Source organism: Gopherus flavomarginatus, chromosome 4 (genome assembly GCF_025201925.1).
Source record: "Gopherus flavomarginatus isolate rGopFla2 chromosome 4, rGopFla2.mat.asm, whole genome shotgun sequence".
NCBI lineage: Eukaryota > Metazoa > Chordata > Testudines > Testudinidae > Gopherus > Gopherus flavomarginatus.
This window is the reverse complement of record NC_066620.1, coordinates 16,770,680-16,787,479: the sequence shown is the minus strand read 5'-3', so window position 1 is coordinate 16,787,479 and position 16,800 is coordinate 16,770,680. Positions and strand designations below refer to the sequence as shown.

Genomic DNA, 16,800 nt, shown 5'->3' with positions numbered 1-16,800 from the left:
CTAACTCGTAAGGAATTCTTTGAGCAAAACAAATAGGAGAAGTGCAGATAAAAGCCCCATTGTGTTGTCAGCAGGGCAGGAATATGAGATTCGGGGCCTAATCCAGGCCTAGTGTAATCAAGTGCTCACATGTCAAATCCATTGCCTTCAGGGGAGTTGTACCCATTTACACCAGGACTGAAATGAGCTGGTAATGTCGCCGTATCTGCGGCGAGGCAGGCTAGGTACTTAAAGGCTGTATGACACGAGACACCATTATAAAGTCAGCCAGAGACATCATTATAAAGGATGTGTTGTGGGGGAAAGGGATGTGAAGTGTCATCACACTACATTTATTTATTTAGAGTGTTTAAATACAACACACGCCCATCCAGTGCTCTGAGCCTCTCTCCTATAAACTTACCGTCATCACAACAAAAACAAAGGCCCGCGCAGAGAGTAGCCAATCCTCACCTGCTTTAACAAGGAGGAGAAAGGATGGGCTTTGCAGCATGCCCACAATGTTACCAAGTTTGGGTTTTTGTGGACAAAAGGAGTCCACAACTGAAGGTCCCTCAGAACATACCACCAGCTGCTCCCTCTCGTTTTTATTGAGGGAGCTCAAGCATCTCTGCCGATCTGAACAGCGGCAGTGTGTGGCAGGGAGAGGTAATCTCGCAGGTAACCAAGTCTCTCACTGTTTGTGGCTTTCACAGGTTAAAGCCAACATTTTGAATTCCACCCAGAAGCTTATGGGAAGCCAGCACAGATCACCAAGCACTGGTCAGATGTGCTCCCAATGTGCAGCACACTAGGCTGCATCGGCTTGTGATAGAGTATGTGCCCCACACAGTTGACAAAGGAGTTAACTGGAAACAGAGAACAACTAGTACACAGCGTTGCACCTGGAGGCTGGGCCAGACCTAACTGATGATGAAACCCAGCTAGGGGAGGTGCTGGGTGGAGAGCATAGAGGGAGGAAGCCCTTGAGAAGATGGCTGCAGGGAGAGTGGGGAAGGACACTGCAGTCCCTTGTTGGCTGCTAGAAACTGGAGGAAAAGATTTGAGAGAAGCAAACATACGGTAAGTCCCGGAAGTGGCTGTGGAAAAGAACATGAAGGAAGGAAGAAGAGTCCAGGCAGGCAGAGAGAAGTCTGACGGAGAAGACTCTAGCTGCTTGCCACGGGGTGCCAGGACTGGAATGCAAGGAGAGGGAGGACCTGGGTTTCCTGACCAGCCACTGGAAAAGATGATGCAGACACACCTTAACGCAAAGGGAAAAAGGACAATGGAGTTTGGAAATGGGCCTCTAGGGAGAAAACCCTGGGGAGGCATCCACCTGTCCAAGAGTGAGAGGCCAACCTCACAAAACCTGGGAAGGGATGAAGAATCCGTGGAGGAGTGAGCCTGGGTAGAGGCAATGAGTTACGTTTATCTGAGTTTAATTTTTTGGACTCCATTTACTCCAGAAGAGGTAGGACTAAATGTGATCTGGCTGCGGGGCTGATCCACGAGAAGAGGCAAACCATCACAAGGCTGGAGGAGCTACTTACAGGGGGTGCTAGAGGAGAAGAACCTGCTATCCCCGGCCCAGCCCCAAGAGGGCAAGTGATGAGTCCATTCGAACACTTATCTAATACAGCGTTTAGATGCACATCACTGGCCAGGTCAAGTGAAAGAGACTACTTGCAATGATCTGGAGGAAGGCTCCAGAATCATGCGCCGAGACGCTTACCAGGCACAGAAGGATTTACCAAAAAACAAATTACTCTGAAATGCTTTGTTAAAATCTTTCCAACAGCCAGGCTGAGGGCTAACAGAGGAGGATGTCTGCACTGAACTTCATAACCAACAAGTCTACCTCAAAGGCCAACATTTACAAACTTGGGGGCCCAAAGTCAGGCTCCTAAATAAGCGAGATGGGGCTTGGCACAAGTGAAAAATCAAGCCTAGCATAACAGATCTCCAATCTCATCTGGGGGGTCTTTTGCTGAAAATGTAATAAATAAAATAATAAGTGAAATCTTCTCACCTGCTGCCCTCCGGGATGGGAAAGAGTTCTGCTAAAGCGACGGGGTAAATAGAACCATTCATGGTAGCAATTAGTTAATGGCTGCCTCTCCACGTACGTTGTTTTTGCTTTTGCTCTGGAAAACCTGGAAGAAGGTGTTAAAGACACTTTATAACAGCTGGGCTTTCTCTGGGAGACACCAGTTACTCTGTGGCCTGTTCCATCCATTGCCACATCCTCAGTTCCTTTTGGGGATGACTTCACTTGCTTTGCTTCTAAAAGCCGATGCACACTGCTAACTAGCTCAGGGCTGTCGGTCTCTAGTTCTGCGTAGTTCCACCTACCATAGGACTTAACATTCAGTGAGGCTTCAGAACCTGATTTTCCCACATCCAAGGCCATTCATGCAGAACTCCTTCCCTTCACAGACCATGTGCTCGTAGTCTTGAACTCTCTGAAAGAAACAACAAAGTGACCCTCTTTCCCCATTTCCACACAACTAAAACAACATGGATTTGCTTTACCCTGCGTCTAAGTAAGGAAAAACACTTTAGGCTGTCCTGAGCAAAAATCATTAGATCACATCATCTTTGTGCATCTTCAACCACACAAAATAATGGCACGTTTGCTTTCATTCTTTGCCAGCACTTTTCTGACTTCACATTACAAGTTAGTATGCTAAAATCATAGTTTTGCTCTTTGGAGAGTCACTTTTACTCTAGTGGTACATTGGGACCAAATGCAGGTTTTGTACCTGCTCTGACAGCTCTGTGGTTGCTAACTAAGGACCATGATCCTGAGAGCACTTTTGCACATGAATAAAGTTACTGGGCCCAAATGAACAGCCACTCATTTCAACAGCAGCTGTGTATCTAGAGTGGCTAGAGAATCAAGCCCTAAAGAACTTCTGGGACAGGTAATTTCTTTATAGGGATACATGAGGGTCTCTCTGCAGGTCGACTTCTCTGAAACGGAGACGTTAAGAAACAGATATAAAACAATCATCTCAAGGCCTGATTGTGCAAATTCTACCTTGATGAGTGATTGATTACTCATGACTAATTGCTCATTGATAGGAGGGTCAGGCAGTGGGTGCGCCAGTCATCCCAGCTTTGCTAGTTTAGAAACAAAGATCAGTTGCAGTGACAGGGTGGCATAGATTACTTCCACCCTGGGCAAGGAGTGAATTGTGATTGAAGACTGATCTAACTTAACATTTTAGGTCAGCCTAGGTACACCACTCATGGATGTAGAAAATCCACCACCCCTGAACAATTAAGCCAACCCAACCTCCAGTGCAGATGCCGCAAGGTTGATGGAAGCATTCTTCAGTTGACCCAGTTACCACCTTTGAGAAATCTATTCATTACAGTGATGGAAAAAACCCTTTCGTCGCTCCAGGAAGCATCTATGCTATAGTGCTACAGTGGAACAGCTGCAGCGCCGTACCTGAGCCATTGTAGCATAGACATAGCCTGATAATTCACTTCCTGATTTGCTCCTGAGGCATTGCACCTACATGCTGCCTGTTACTCAGGGCTTGTGGAAACTCCATGATTTGAGCCCAAAGGGAATAAGTTTGCGCAGTCCCTGAGTAAGATTCCACTCACTCTTGAGGAGATGCTCCTCCTTCACACCAGTGGGACACAGTTAAGGATCTTCCCTGCTCTACCCAAGTTGCCTTTTATACGTCTATAGGGTCTTGCCACAAAATCCTATGCATGCACCATTAAATTCAATCATTCTTAGAAAGAAAAGACTGTACCAATACAACCTGACAGTACAATTCGCAATGCCAGTTATTTTTACACCAGGGATCGGCAACCTTTGGCATATGGCCCCTGGCGGGCCGAGACGGTTTGTTTACCTGCTGCATCTGCAGGTTCGGCCAATCGCAGCTCCCACTGGCCACGGTTCACCGCTCCAGGCCAATGGGGGCTGCAGGAAGCGGCGTGGGCCGAGGGATGCGGGCCACCGCTTCCCGCAGCCCCCATTGGCCTGGAGCAGCGAACCACAGCCAGTGGGAGTTGTGATTGGCCAAACCTGCAGATGTAGCAGGTAAACAAACAGGCCCGGCGTGCCAGGGTGCTTACCCTAGCAGGCCACGTGTCAAAAGTTGCTGATCCCTGTTTTATCCTATTCCACTCGAAGGTTCGGACCCAAAAGCAGCTACGTGATTTGGATACATTTCAGACAGTTATAGAAAGTGTCACTTTGTGATAGCCCAAAAAGTCTTGCAAACAAATTACAGATCCCTGTTAGCAAAAATGTTTACATAGAGCTTTAAACTGAACTTCTGATCTCTCAGAAAAACACTGTTCAATGACAACATAGTCTGTATAGGTGCACCCCAACTGCGCAAACACTAATCCAGTAACAACCAGCGTGGTAAAATAATGTCAGCCATTACTGTCATTCTGTTTCATTTAACATGTCAAAGAACACACCTGGTGACAAACATTTTCGCTCAAGATCCTGTGTACTTGAAAATCCAATAAAAAGATCACATTATCTATCTTGTCCACAAGTATGTTACTAAATAGATCCTTGGGCATCCATGGCAGCAATTCTCTATAATCCCCCAAATAGAAAGTCATAACAAAGGCTTGCAGATGACACGGCTAATTTAAGTTAACGAGTATGTGGAAGGTTTTAAACAGCTACTAATTAGTTTAGCTGGATCTGAGCTGATCCAGGAAGATCACCACTGTGGGGAACAAACACTCGTAGAATTTTTCAACCAATAACTGAAGGATTTTTTTACTTTTTTTTAAAAGAACACATGGAAATAATTATTTTTATATACATGAGATCAGGAAATCAACAATGTTGTGCTCAGGTTATTGCACCTGGTTTCCGAGAGAAGCCTGTTATAATTAGAATGGGTCAAATAATGTTCACCAAATTAAAATCTGGCTAATGTTGGCTCTACCAACCATTCACAAACCAGTGCTGTTATTTGCTAATTTATTAGGTAGTTAAAAATATTTATAGAATATTGCAAATGGCATTTTTTTTTTGGAGTTTTTGAAATACCAAATGTTGGTATTTGAGCTAACAAACTGAGGTTGCCAGTATTCTGGTGAATAGTGCACATCTTACTGTGACAAATACAAGTGCTCACCAGTCTCAAAGCTTCACGAACATGAAACCACTTCAGCTAGGTCAAATTGATATGATGCCCCAGCATTAGCTAAATATTAGTGGAATGGCTTTTTTGCTAGTCAGTTAGCTCAAGCTAAAATAGTAATGCATGAAAGGAGACCATCCGAGGCAAATCAATAGCAAATTCAAAAGGTGGAACAAAATTAAGAGCCTTTTGAAACTTTTTAATTAACAACCTCCTAGCTCAGCGGTTCTCAAACTGTGGGTAGGGACCCCAAAGTGGGTCGCGAGCCTGTTTTAATAGGGTCACCAGGGCTAGCATTAGACTTGGTGGGGCCCGGGGCTAAAGCCGAAGTCAGAGCCCCACCACTCACATCTGAAGCCGAAACCTGAAGGCTTCAGCCCTGGGCGGCGGGTCTCAGACTTTGGGTTTGGCCCCCCTGCCCGGGGTGGCAGGGCTCAGGCTTCAGTTCCCCTGCCCGGGGCCGTGTAGTAATAGTTGTTGTCAGAAGGGAGTCTCGATACAATGAAGTTTGAGAAACCCTGTCCTAGCTGGTTCTGTCTGCAGCAACCACAATTATGACCTGTCCCTGTGGGACAAATCGGGCATGACCAAATCAACATTCAGCCATGGAACATTCATCAGATGAGAGAAATTCTTTGCAACATTTCATAAATTTACCAAACATCCTTAAAAAAGTCAACTGGTATCTGATCGCTTTGCTCTGTAAGTTCATAAGGAGTTGCAGGGATGGGATGAATCATCAATCTTGAAATTTTTCACAAACTAATAATAATAAATAATATATTTTTAAAAGTAAGATCTGGTAAATCAAAACATTTTATTTTAAATTTTGACCTTTTTAAGTTTTACTATAAACTAACAAATTTCAAACTTCACCCCCAAAATTGGGAGGATTAGTTGCAACTGACTTTCCTCAGGAACAATTTTTCCTTGGAAAACTCCGTCCCAGCTATGGTCACCCTCCCTTTGCTGGACATCCAAGTTTTAACTATTTATCTTCTAACTATGCACCTCCTGCCAGCACGTACGTACGTACGTACGTGTGTGTTTTTTCAAGAGTCAGATTCTGGGTCTGGCTCTGCCTCTGTTCTAATGGCAAGTGCGTCGTGGGCAAAAGTGCAGAGTCCTTCCCCAAACACACACTCCACAGTGCTGCATACAGAATCCTGGCATCCGTGCTCCCTAAATACAAGATATCCTAGGGCCTTGGCCATACTATGATTGCAGTGATGTCACAGCAGCAATTCTCAGCCTTTTCCAGACAAAGATCCCACGTTAGTGAATACATGTAAGTGAGATCATGGGCAAAGCAATTCTATATCCCACATATTCTCTTCACTCTACCCAATCAAGATGTTTTTGCTTAAGGTCAGACTGATTGCTTTATTTTTCCTTTAATTCATAACCTTAACTCTGACCAAAATAAATACTATTGTTGCATTAGGAGGATCACCCCATCCAAGAGGAGAGCTAACAGGGAGGCTCTCCTGTAACTCTTCTTCCCAGCTACTGACTAACAAAAGAAAAGAGGTGAAGCCACAAGCAGAATGACTGGGATATCTCTATTCCATGCCAATTGCTGGTTGGCACCATTGTAAGTTACAGCAACCTCCGGGCTGCTTTAATTCAGTGCAAGGGGGAGCAGTGCTGCACGCAGATGCAGCAAAATCAGGGTGTCAAATGTGGGCTTTAAGCCATCTCTGTGCACACACCTCTCCCTGAATTGTGCAGTTCATCCATATATTTTGTTAACTCCTTCAGTGACAAAATCCTTCAGGATTTAACGACGGATCCCAAAATATAACAAAGATACTAAACTGGCATCTACTAGACAATTCCATTCTCTCTCTTGTTGTTTTCACACTTCCAGTACTATAGCCCCTTCCCTTGACTGTCGCTTATATAAAGGTGTATACAGAAGGTCTGATTCAGACCTGCTGTAAACAATGCAACTCCACTAGTTGCACCTGCTAGTATCTGTCTAGCCTCCTTAATAATTTTTATCATGCTTTCTTGAATTCCTTCTGATTTGTCAACATCTTTCTGATACTAAGGTGCCCTAACATTGAATGTGCATTATTCCAGCTGTGTGTTATCTCCCTGGTCCATAACATGATCTCATTGCACAGGCAGCCCCATGTCAAAGCTAAACAGAAAAGGGGGCTGTTAATAGTAGGAGAACTAAGGGGAAGGTATCCATTTAGCTGTAATCTATGCAAGGAACAGCTTGAATCTCCAGTGCTTGAAATTTAAGCCAGCTCCTTCCTTGAGTCTTAGCATGCCTGAAACACACACACTTTATCCTTTCATTCTAGTGTATGAACAAGTTACTATTACTGTCTATTCCACAAGCACTGACACTTCTGGATGCTGTAGTTCAGGATACAGAATAACTGTCTATGACTATTTTTGCTGTTGGATAGTTCTTGCATTTCTTTAACCACAGGCTTTGAACTCTTCAATTTAAAACATTATCACCACTAACTTCAATATAAGCTTCTTTTTGGGGGAGGGTGAGGGGGGCTGTCACTGTGCAAATCCTAAGAGATGATGATCCCCTCCACAACTCCCACTGAACTCAATGGGCCTGATCCAGGTCCCATCAGAATGAAGAAAAAGCAATTATTTTTAAACATTTTTAAATTTAAATCAGATTTTTTTAATTCACTTTTTAAAAGATAAACCTGTTTATAATTAACTTTAAAATCACGATGACCCCTATAAAGGCCCAAACTGACTCATCTTTTAAAAACCAATAAATAAAAATATAGTGCATCAGTGAGCCCTCTCCATATTAGCAAGTTAAAAGGTGATGCTTTTTAATTATATACGGTATTGCAGGGGAAACATCTTTAACTTCTGAGGTTGACTCATACTTACAAACATGTCACAAGCAAGTATTACACTGGGTAAATATCTATATTAGTTTCAGTCTTTAGAAGTGCAAATACCAGCAGTCACGCCATTGTAATGTAAGTACTTCTCAGTTTCTGCTGTTCAGAGAAGTTTTGGTCTTAACGTATATAGTTTCAGTTTAGCTACAAGGCGAAGAGGGAAATGAAGAGAATATTCTTTGGACCACTTCATTCAAAGCTGAGAAAACAATTGGAAGCTGAAAAAACAGGAAAGCTTGTTTTCCTGATGAGATCAGTTTCTGAAAACTTGGAAGGTCATGGGGCCAGATTTTCAAGGCACTTCAAGATGCAGATAGGTGCCTAGTGAGACTTTCAGAAGTCTAAATATCACTAAAAATCTGATCCATGATGACCAGATCGTCAGTTCACTAACTATATTTAATACTTCCTTTGTTTAATATATCAGTTAGTTTTAAATTAAAACGTGTTTGATAAACTTTTCTTTTGTATACAACACATTTTAAGGTCATTTTAGTTAACAGATAAACAACTTTCGAAGGCTCTTTTGACACATTTTTAATTGAATTCCAATTTCCATCCAAATGCAGCTTGACAGAAATCACAAGTAGAAATAATCTAAGCCAAAAATGGTGAGTGTTGTATTTCTTAACATAAAAAACAGAAAAATGAAGAATCTGATTAAATGTATGTTTAGCTGTATAACTGTGTAAATAAGTGTGTATAGATACAGCGTATTCTCCTGGTAACAAAAAGTTACAACCAAATATAGTCTTTACATTTTGATAATCAGCATGTCTGAATGCTTATACTAACCAGAGAGAAGGTTTCTTTAGGGAAACAACTAAAGTACAAATGCAAAACAAGATTAAAGTCAAGTATCAGGGGGTAGCCGTGTTAGTCTATAGATATTCAGGCCTGTCTGCAAAGGCCTATACTTTAAGACTTTAGGTGTATTCTTATCACTTAGCTAGTTATAGAGGTATAAAAGAAAGAATCTTAGCCTACATCCAGACTACCCGCCGTATCGGCGGGTTAAAATCGATTGCTCGGGGATCGATATATCGCGTCTAATCTAGACGCGATATATCGATCCCCGAGCGCGCTTATATCGATTCCAGAACTCCATCAACCCCAACGGAGTTCCGGAATCAACAGGGAGAGCCGCAAACATTGATCCCGCGCGGTGTGGACGGGTGAGTAATCCGATCTTAGATATTCGACTTCAGCTATGTTATTCACGTAGCTGAAGTTGCGTATCTAAGATCGATTTCCCCCCCGTAGTGTGGACCAGCCCTAAATCACTCTGGGCTTGTCTACATCAGAAAGTTGCAGCGCTGGTGAGGGAGTTACAGCGCTGCAACTTTGAAGGTGTACACATCTGCAGGGCACCACCAGCGCTGCAACTCCCTGTTTGCAGCGCTGGCCGTACTCCCGTTTTGTCTCGGGTGTAGAGGATCCAGCGCTGGTGATCCAGCGCTGGTAATCCAATGTAGACACTTACCAGCGCTTTTCTTGACCTCCGTGGAAGGAGGAAGCCTCTGGTAATCAAGCTGGTCTCCTTCCCTGCGGTTTGCTGGGTGGCTCCGGGAACGAGAGAGCAAACCGCGGCGAAGCGGGTCTCCTTTCCCGGTTTGCTCTCGCGTTCCCAGAGCCCAGAGCAAGCAGATCTCCTTCCCTGCGGTTTGCTGGGTGGCTCCGGGAACGCGAGAGCAAACCGCGGCGAAGCGGGTCTCCTTTCCCGGTTTGCTCTCTCGTTCCCGGAGCCCAGAGCAAGCAGATCTCCTTCCCTGCGGTTTGCTGGGTGGCTCCGGGAACGCGAGAGCAAACCGCGGCGAAGCGGGTCTCCTTTCCCGGTTTGCTCTCTCGTTCCCGGAGCCCAGAGCAAGCAGATCTCCTTCCCTGCGGTTTGCTGGGTGGCTCCGGGAACGCGAGAGCAAACCGCGGCGAAGCGGGTCTCCTTTCCCGGTTTGCTCTCTCGTTCCCGGAGCCCAGAGCAAGCAGGTCTCCTTCCCTGCGGTTTGCTGGGTGGCTCCGGGAACGAGAGAGCAAACCGCGGCGAAGCGGGTCTCCTTTCCCGGTTTGCTCTCGCGTTCCCCGAACCCCGAGCAAGCAGGTCTCCTTCCCTGCGGTTTGCAGGGTGGTTCCGGAACGCGAGAGCAAACCGGGAAAGGAGACCAGCTTCGCCGCGGTTTGCTCTCGCGTTCCCCGAACCACCCTGCAAACCGCGGGGAAGGAGACCTGCTTGCTCGGGGGTTCGGGGAACGAGAGAGCAAACCGGAGAAGGAGACCAGCTTCGCCGCGGTTTGCTCTCGCGTTCCCCGAACCTCCCTTGAAGCCGCCCAACAGCGCTGCAGTGTGGCCACATCTAACACCACTTGCAGCGCTGGTTGCTGTAAGTGTGGCCACTCTGCAGCGCTGGCCCTATACAGCTGTACTAATACAGCTGTAACAACCAGCGCTGTAAAATTTTAGATGTAGACATGGCCTCTCTGTGTAATGGCCTTCTCTTTCTGTGACAGGCTAAGGCCTTCAGCTAAGATGTAGTTAGGCAGCCATAAGCTGGGAAGTGTATGGTCACATCCTCACATTCCAAACTAGTCACATTGAAATAAGGTGCTATTAGGAATACAATCCTGTCCTGATATTCCTATTACCTCCAGAGAAAGGGAAGAGCCTAGAAGATGTAAAAGGAAACTTAGTTTAATAGCATCCTGTCTGGCAAGAACTCACTTATCAATAGAGGGCTGGTCTACACTAGGGGGGGCATCAATCTAAGATACGCAACTTCAGCTACGTGAATAACCTAGCTGAAGTTGAAGTATCTTATATCGAATTACCTACCGTCCTCACGGCGCGGGATTGACGTCCGCGGCTCCCCCTGTCGACTCCGCTACCGCCGCTCGCTCCAGTGGAGTTCCGGAGTCAACAGGAGCACGTTCAGGGATCAATATACCGTGTCTAGATGAGACGCGATATATCGATCCCCGAGAAATCGATTGCTACCCGCCGATACGGCGGGTAGTGAAGACGTAGCCAGACACAGCTGGAAAACGCTTTTGTCTGTATAGATGTAGTTGTAAAATACTCACTTCTGTATTGTTTTGTATGTTTATTTGCATAGTCTCTGTCTGGTTTTGTGATTGTTTCTGTATGCTGTATAATTAATTTTGTTAGGTGTAAACCAATGAAGGTGGTGGAATATAACTGGTTAAATAACCGTGTTACAGTTATGTTAGGATTCGTTAGTTAAATTTCAGTAAAATGATTGGTTAAGAAATAGCTAAGCAAAACGCAGATTTTACTATATAGTCTGCAGTCAATCAGAAAGGGGGGGGGAAATGGGAACAGGGACTGGGGATGGGGGAATTGGGATCATGTTTTGCTAAAGGGGGAATGGGAACAGGGGATGGGAACAGGAAAAGGGACACAAGCAAGGCTCTGTGGTGTCAGAGATGGGAAGGGGGACACTAAGGAAAGAAACTGGAATCATGCTTGCTGGAAGTTCACCCCAATAAACATTGAATTGTTTGCGCCTTTGGACTTCGGGTATTGTTGCTCTCTGTTCATGCGAGAAGGACCAGGGAAGTAAGAGGGTGAAGGAATAAGCCCCCTAACAGTCTGTATCCACAAAAACAACAAGGAGTTCAGTGGCACCTTAAAGACTATGGGCTTGGCTACACTCGAAACTTCAAAGCGCTGCCACGGGAGCACTGCTGTCGCAGCGCCAGTGCTAGAAGAGAGCTCTCCCAGCACGGTACGTACTCCACCTCCCCATGGGGATTAGCTTGCAGCGCTGGGAGCCGCGCTCCCAGCGCTGCAGTACTGTTTACACTGGCGCTTTACAGCGCTGTAACTTGCTGCGCTCAGGGAGGTGTTTTTTTCACACCCCTGAGCAAGAAAGTTGCAGCGCTGTAAAGCACCAGTGTAGCCAAGGCCTAAGGGTATGGCTACACTTGCAGCTGTACAGTGCTGCCACCGGAGCACTCCTGCACCAGCGCTTTGAAGTGTGAGCGTGGTCGCGGCGCCAGCGCTGGGAGAGAGCTCTCCCAGCTCTGCAGGTACTCCACCTCCCCGTAGGGATTAGCTTACAGCACTGGGAGCCCCGTTCCCAGCGCTGGGGCACTGTTTACACTAGCGCTTTACAGCACTGTAACTTGCTGCGCTCAGGGGGATGTTTTTTCACACCCCTGAGCACGAAAGTTGCAGAGCTGTAAAGTGCCAGTGTAGCCAAGGCCTAACAGATTTATTTGGGCATAAGCTTTCATGAGTAAAAAAACCTCACTTCTTCAGATGCATTTAATGAAAGTTACAGATGCAGGCAACTTTCTGTAACTTCCACTCCATGCATTTGAAAAAGTGAGGTTTTTTACCCACGAAAGCTTATGCCCAAATAAATCTGTTAGTCTTTAAGGAGCCACCAGCACCAGACTCCTTGTTTTTAAGATTAAAATCAATGATTTAAATCCAGGTTTCCTGCTTGCTGATTTAACTCATGATTAAAATCAACAATTTAAGCCCTTTATCCTTGTTTACATACAATTTTTGTTCTCCAAAATTTCCCACTGTTGCATCCACCAGAGGTACCTACAGCAGGAACACTAGTATCAACTGGCACTTCAGCCACTGTTGTCTAGATCTTCTATTAGCACTGGATAATTCCATAAAAAGTCAGTGGGCTCAGGAGTTTTGTCTACACTAGTGTTCTTAATATTGCATGGGGTGCCATTGGTGGGGGGCAGGGCAGGACTTTAGTCCCCTCTCCCCGAGTTTTATAAGGGAGGTCTACTCACCCAGCCCCAGCCGGAGCTATTAACTGAGGGCATGTCTACATCTACAATTTTGCAGCGCTGGTTGTTACAGCTGTATTAGTACAGCTGTATAGGGCCAGCGCTGCAGAGTGGCCACACTTACAGCAACCAGCGCTGCAAGTGGTGTAAGATGTGGCCACACTGCAGCGCTGTTGGGCGGCTTCAAGGGGGGTTCGGGGAACGCGAGAGCAAACCGGGGAAGGAGACCAGCTTCGCCGCGGTTTGCTCTCGCGTTCCCCGAACCCCCCTGCAAACCGCAGGGAAGGAGACCTGCTTGCTCGGGGATTCGGGGAACGCAAGAGCAAACCGGGGAAGGAGACCAGCTTAGCCGCGGTTTGCTCTCGCGTTCCCCGAACCCCCCTGCAAACCGCAGGGAAGGAGACCTGCTTGCTCGGGGAACGCGAGAGCAAACCGGGGAAGGAGACCTGCTTGATTACCAGAGGCTTCCTCAGGTATGCTGGGATACCTGCTTATTCCACGGAGGTCAAGAAAAGCGCTGGTAAGTGTCTACACTTGATTACCAGCGCTGGATCACCAGCGCTGGATCCTCTACACCCGAGACAAAACGGGAGTACGGCCAGCGCTGCAAACAGGGAGTTGCAGCGCTGGTGATGCCCTGCAGATGTGTACACCTCCTAAGTTGCAGCGCTGTAACCCCCTCACCAGCGCTGCAACTTTGTGATGTAGACAAGCCCTGAGTGTTCGGAAGCTGGGAGCAGCACAGCCTTTGCAGCAGCGAGTTTGTTTATAAACAGAGGCAGGGTGATTAAGATAACAAAAGGCTTATCGTTAAAGTAAATTAAGGATCATTAGATGATCCTGAAAGCACTGCCAGGCACTTCAGTTAAAAGATAGGAAACAAAGGGTAGGAATAAAAGGTGACAATGAGAGAGGTAAATAGTGGTGTCCCCCAGGGGTCTGTACTGGGACCAGTCCTATTCAACATATTCATAAATGATCTGGAAAAAGGGGTAGCAGTGAGGTGATAACATTTGCAGATGATGCAAAATTACTCAAGATTGTTAAATCCAAAACAGACTGCGAGGAGTTGCAAAACTGGGTGACTGGGCAATACAATGGCAGAAGAAATTCAGTGTTGATAAATGCAAAGTAACCCACTTGGCAAAATATAATCCCAACTATACATACAAAATTATGAAATCTAAATTAGCTGAACCCAAAGAGATCTTGGAGTCATATGTGGATAGTTCTCTGAAAACATCTGCTCAATATGCAGTGGCAATTAAAAAAGCTAACAGAATACCGGGAATCATTAGGAACGGGATAGATAATAAGAGAAAAATATCATATTGCCTCTATATAAATCCATGGTACGTCAACATATTGACTAGTACATCCAGATTTGGTCACCCCATCTCAAAAAAGATATACTGGATTTGGAAAAGGTACAGAGAAGGGCAACAGAAATGTATGAGGAGACATTAAAAAGATGGACTCTTCAGCTTGGAAAAGGGAAGACTAAGGGGGGATATGATAAAGGTCTATAAAATCATAAATGGCGTGGAAAACTTGAATAAGGAAATGTTATTTACTCCTTCACATAACACAAGAATTAGGGGTCACCAAATGAAATTAATAGGCAGCAGATTTAAAACAAAACAAAAAAAAAAGTATTTCTTGCCAGTCAACATGTCAAACTCTGCCGGGGTATGTTGTGAAGGCCAAAACTATAAGAACTAGATAAGTTCATGGAGGATAGGACCAGCAAAGGCTATTAGCCCAGGTGGACAGGGATGCAACATCATGTTCTGCATGTCCCTTGCCTCTGTTTGCCAGAAGCTCGGAGTGGGCAACAGGGCAACCTGATAATTACCTGTTCTGTTCATTCCCTCAGAAGCACTTGGCATTGGGCACTGTTGGAAGACAGGATACTGGGCTAGATGGACCATTGGTCTGACCCAGTATGGCTGTTCTGACGTTCTTATATAGAATCCAGATGTATCTGCTCCCTGCTGTAACCCACTAGACCCCGCTCTCCTCCCAGAGCTGGGATAGAACCCAGGAGTCTTGACAGGGTCTCTCTTTCCACAGAGTTAGTAACAGAGTAAGAATATACATTAAAATTTTAAACCTAACCAGTGTCCCTTAAGTGACTTGCCACAAGATATCATAACATCTTGTTATTAGAGCTGAGTGGGTCTAATATTTATTTAATTTTCTTTCTTCTATAAAAGAATTAGATATAGGGCTCCTGTCAACTAAATTGCTAAAGTATCTGCCAAAAAAAAAAAAAAAATAAGAGTTTTCAAGTGCCTAAGTAGCCCCAGGAATCATGGTTAAAGCCCTGTCCTCCCCCTCCCCAAAAAATCTGATAGGGCACCCCTGACATTGCTCCCAGTGGTAGAGCTGAAGTGGATTTAGGAAAAGGCTAGCAGAAACAATGGAAATTTCCCCACCACTTGGGAGCAGGGGCAGGTCCAATGGAAGTTGTGGGACCTCAGCATCTCTCAGGAAGTGGCCCCCACACTCAACATTTGCCACTGAATGGTGTTAAAAAACCCTATTTGACAAGCAGTTTCTTTTTGACTTACATCTGGATAGAATTAGAGAAAAACGACTTTATCTAAACAAACTGTGTCCTAGCTTCAACTAAGTGCAATTGGCTCACTCTAGACTTTAAACACCGTTACTGGGCACTGGCACGTCCTGACACCCAATAAAGACTCTAAACAACTTTAAAATTAACATTAAAAATCAGGCCGTGAGCTCCACCAGGCAAGGATTTAACTTCTCAGTCACTGAGCTGAATCCACTATAGAGCACCATATATAGCAACAAGGCTGCCTTAAGAATAACCAACCAAAATGAGAAGCCAATGCACATTTGCATTTAATATTCTCTAAGTGCCTCGCATGCGGTGAGTGACTGGTGAGGTCAATAATAATAGTACTGCTAAACACCACATTGGTAACAGGCAGCAGCAGATTTAATAACCACAGAAAGATTATGATCCTCCCCCTCGTCTAAACATCTGGTCAATCCCAAAATACTTTTGCCATTTGGCAATGGAGGAGAATGGATCGCTGCTCAGCCAGCAAAGGCAACAGTTCTGGTGCTTAACTTTTATCACAAAAAAAGAGCGCCAAGGCTGGATACCATTTTTGCAAGCTCCTAGGGCTTGCCACTGAAACCACTGATTTATCCCCCCCCCAATCCTAGCCTCAGTAGAGCCTGAAGCTCAACCCACACCCAGAGAGGCTGGCATTGATTCTGCGCTCCCTCGCAGCAGGCCAGTTTCAGGCTGGTGTGACTCCACTGGAGTCACTCCGGATTGGCGCCTGTTGGAATGCAGAGCAGGATCCAGCCCACACCCAGGGCTCTCTCGGAGAGCTCCCCTTACACACCGCACCGGGGAGACTGGCTCCTACCTGCCAGGCGGAGGGACAGCGGCCACGGCCACGGCCACGGGCTCCCCCCGGCTCCATCAGCCGCCGCCGCGGCTACGCTTCCCCCGCCCCTACAAAGAAACCTCCCTTCGCCGCTGCCAATCCGCCCCCCGCCCGCTCCGGCCAATGGGAGCCGCCCTGCCCCGCGCAGCCCCTCGCAATGGGAGCGGGCGGAGTGACTGGCTGCGCAGGGCCCAGGGGCGGGAGCGCCCCCCTTGGGTTCGCCGTATGGCAGCGACGCCGCGGGTGCGTGGGGTTGCTGGGCGGGGAGTTCTTTGCTGGCCGCAGCCGCACGGAGAAGTTGTAACCAGAGACGAGCCTGAAGCACAAAGCGCAGCTGCGAAAGCCGCGGACGCTGTTCAGAGCTGGGTCTGATCGGGGCAGCCCTGTAACGTGCTGGCCTAGCCCCATCCCGAGCCGAACACGCCTGGACTCTGGGAAGGGGCAGATCAGGGGCCTTTTCTCAGGGTTACTGCGGCCTCCGCGTTGCAGGGTGAATTTACACTGTTGACATTTCAGGGGGGTAGCCCTGTTAGTCTGGAGCTGCAAAAAGAACCAGGAGGCCTTGTGGCACTTTAGAGATTAACAA

The 16,800-nt window shown here is 46.3% G+C and overlaps 1 protein-coding gene across 3 annotated transcripts in view; it reads right to left on the bottom strand.

Annotated features, from left to right (window-relative positions):
• Positions 1–16,232, bottom strand: part of CEP68 (centrosomal protein 68) — a 32,209-nt gene extending 15,977 nt beyond the window's left edge. The window contains exons 1-3 of one of the 3 annotated variants that reach the window (XM_050952065.1): positions 16,194–16,232; positions 5,778–5,882; positions 2,012–2,444 (exon numbers count right to left, since the gene is read on the bottom strand). In XM_050952065.1, coding sequence (XP_050808022.1) covers positions 2,012–2,392 — 381 coding nt within the window. In that variant the 5' untranslated portion in view covers positions 2,393–2,444; positions 5,778–5,882; positions 16,194–16,232. Of the gene's footprint in view, positions 1–2,011; positions 2,445–5,777; positions 5,883–16,193 lie in introns of those variants that run through there. The other 2 variants (XM_050952066.1, XM_050952067.1) reach the window with 2 other exon arrangements.
• Between the last annotated feature and the right edge of the window lie 568 nt (positions 16,233–16,800).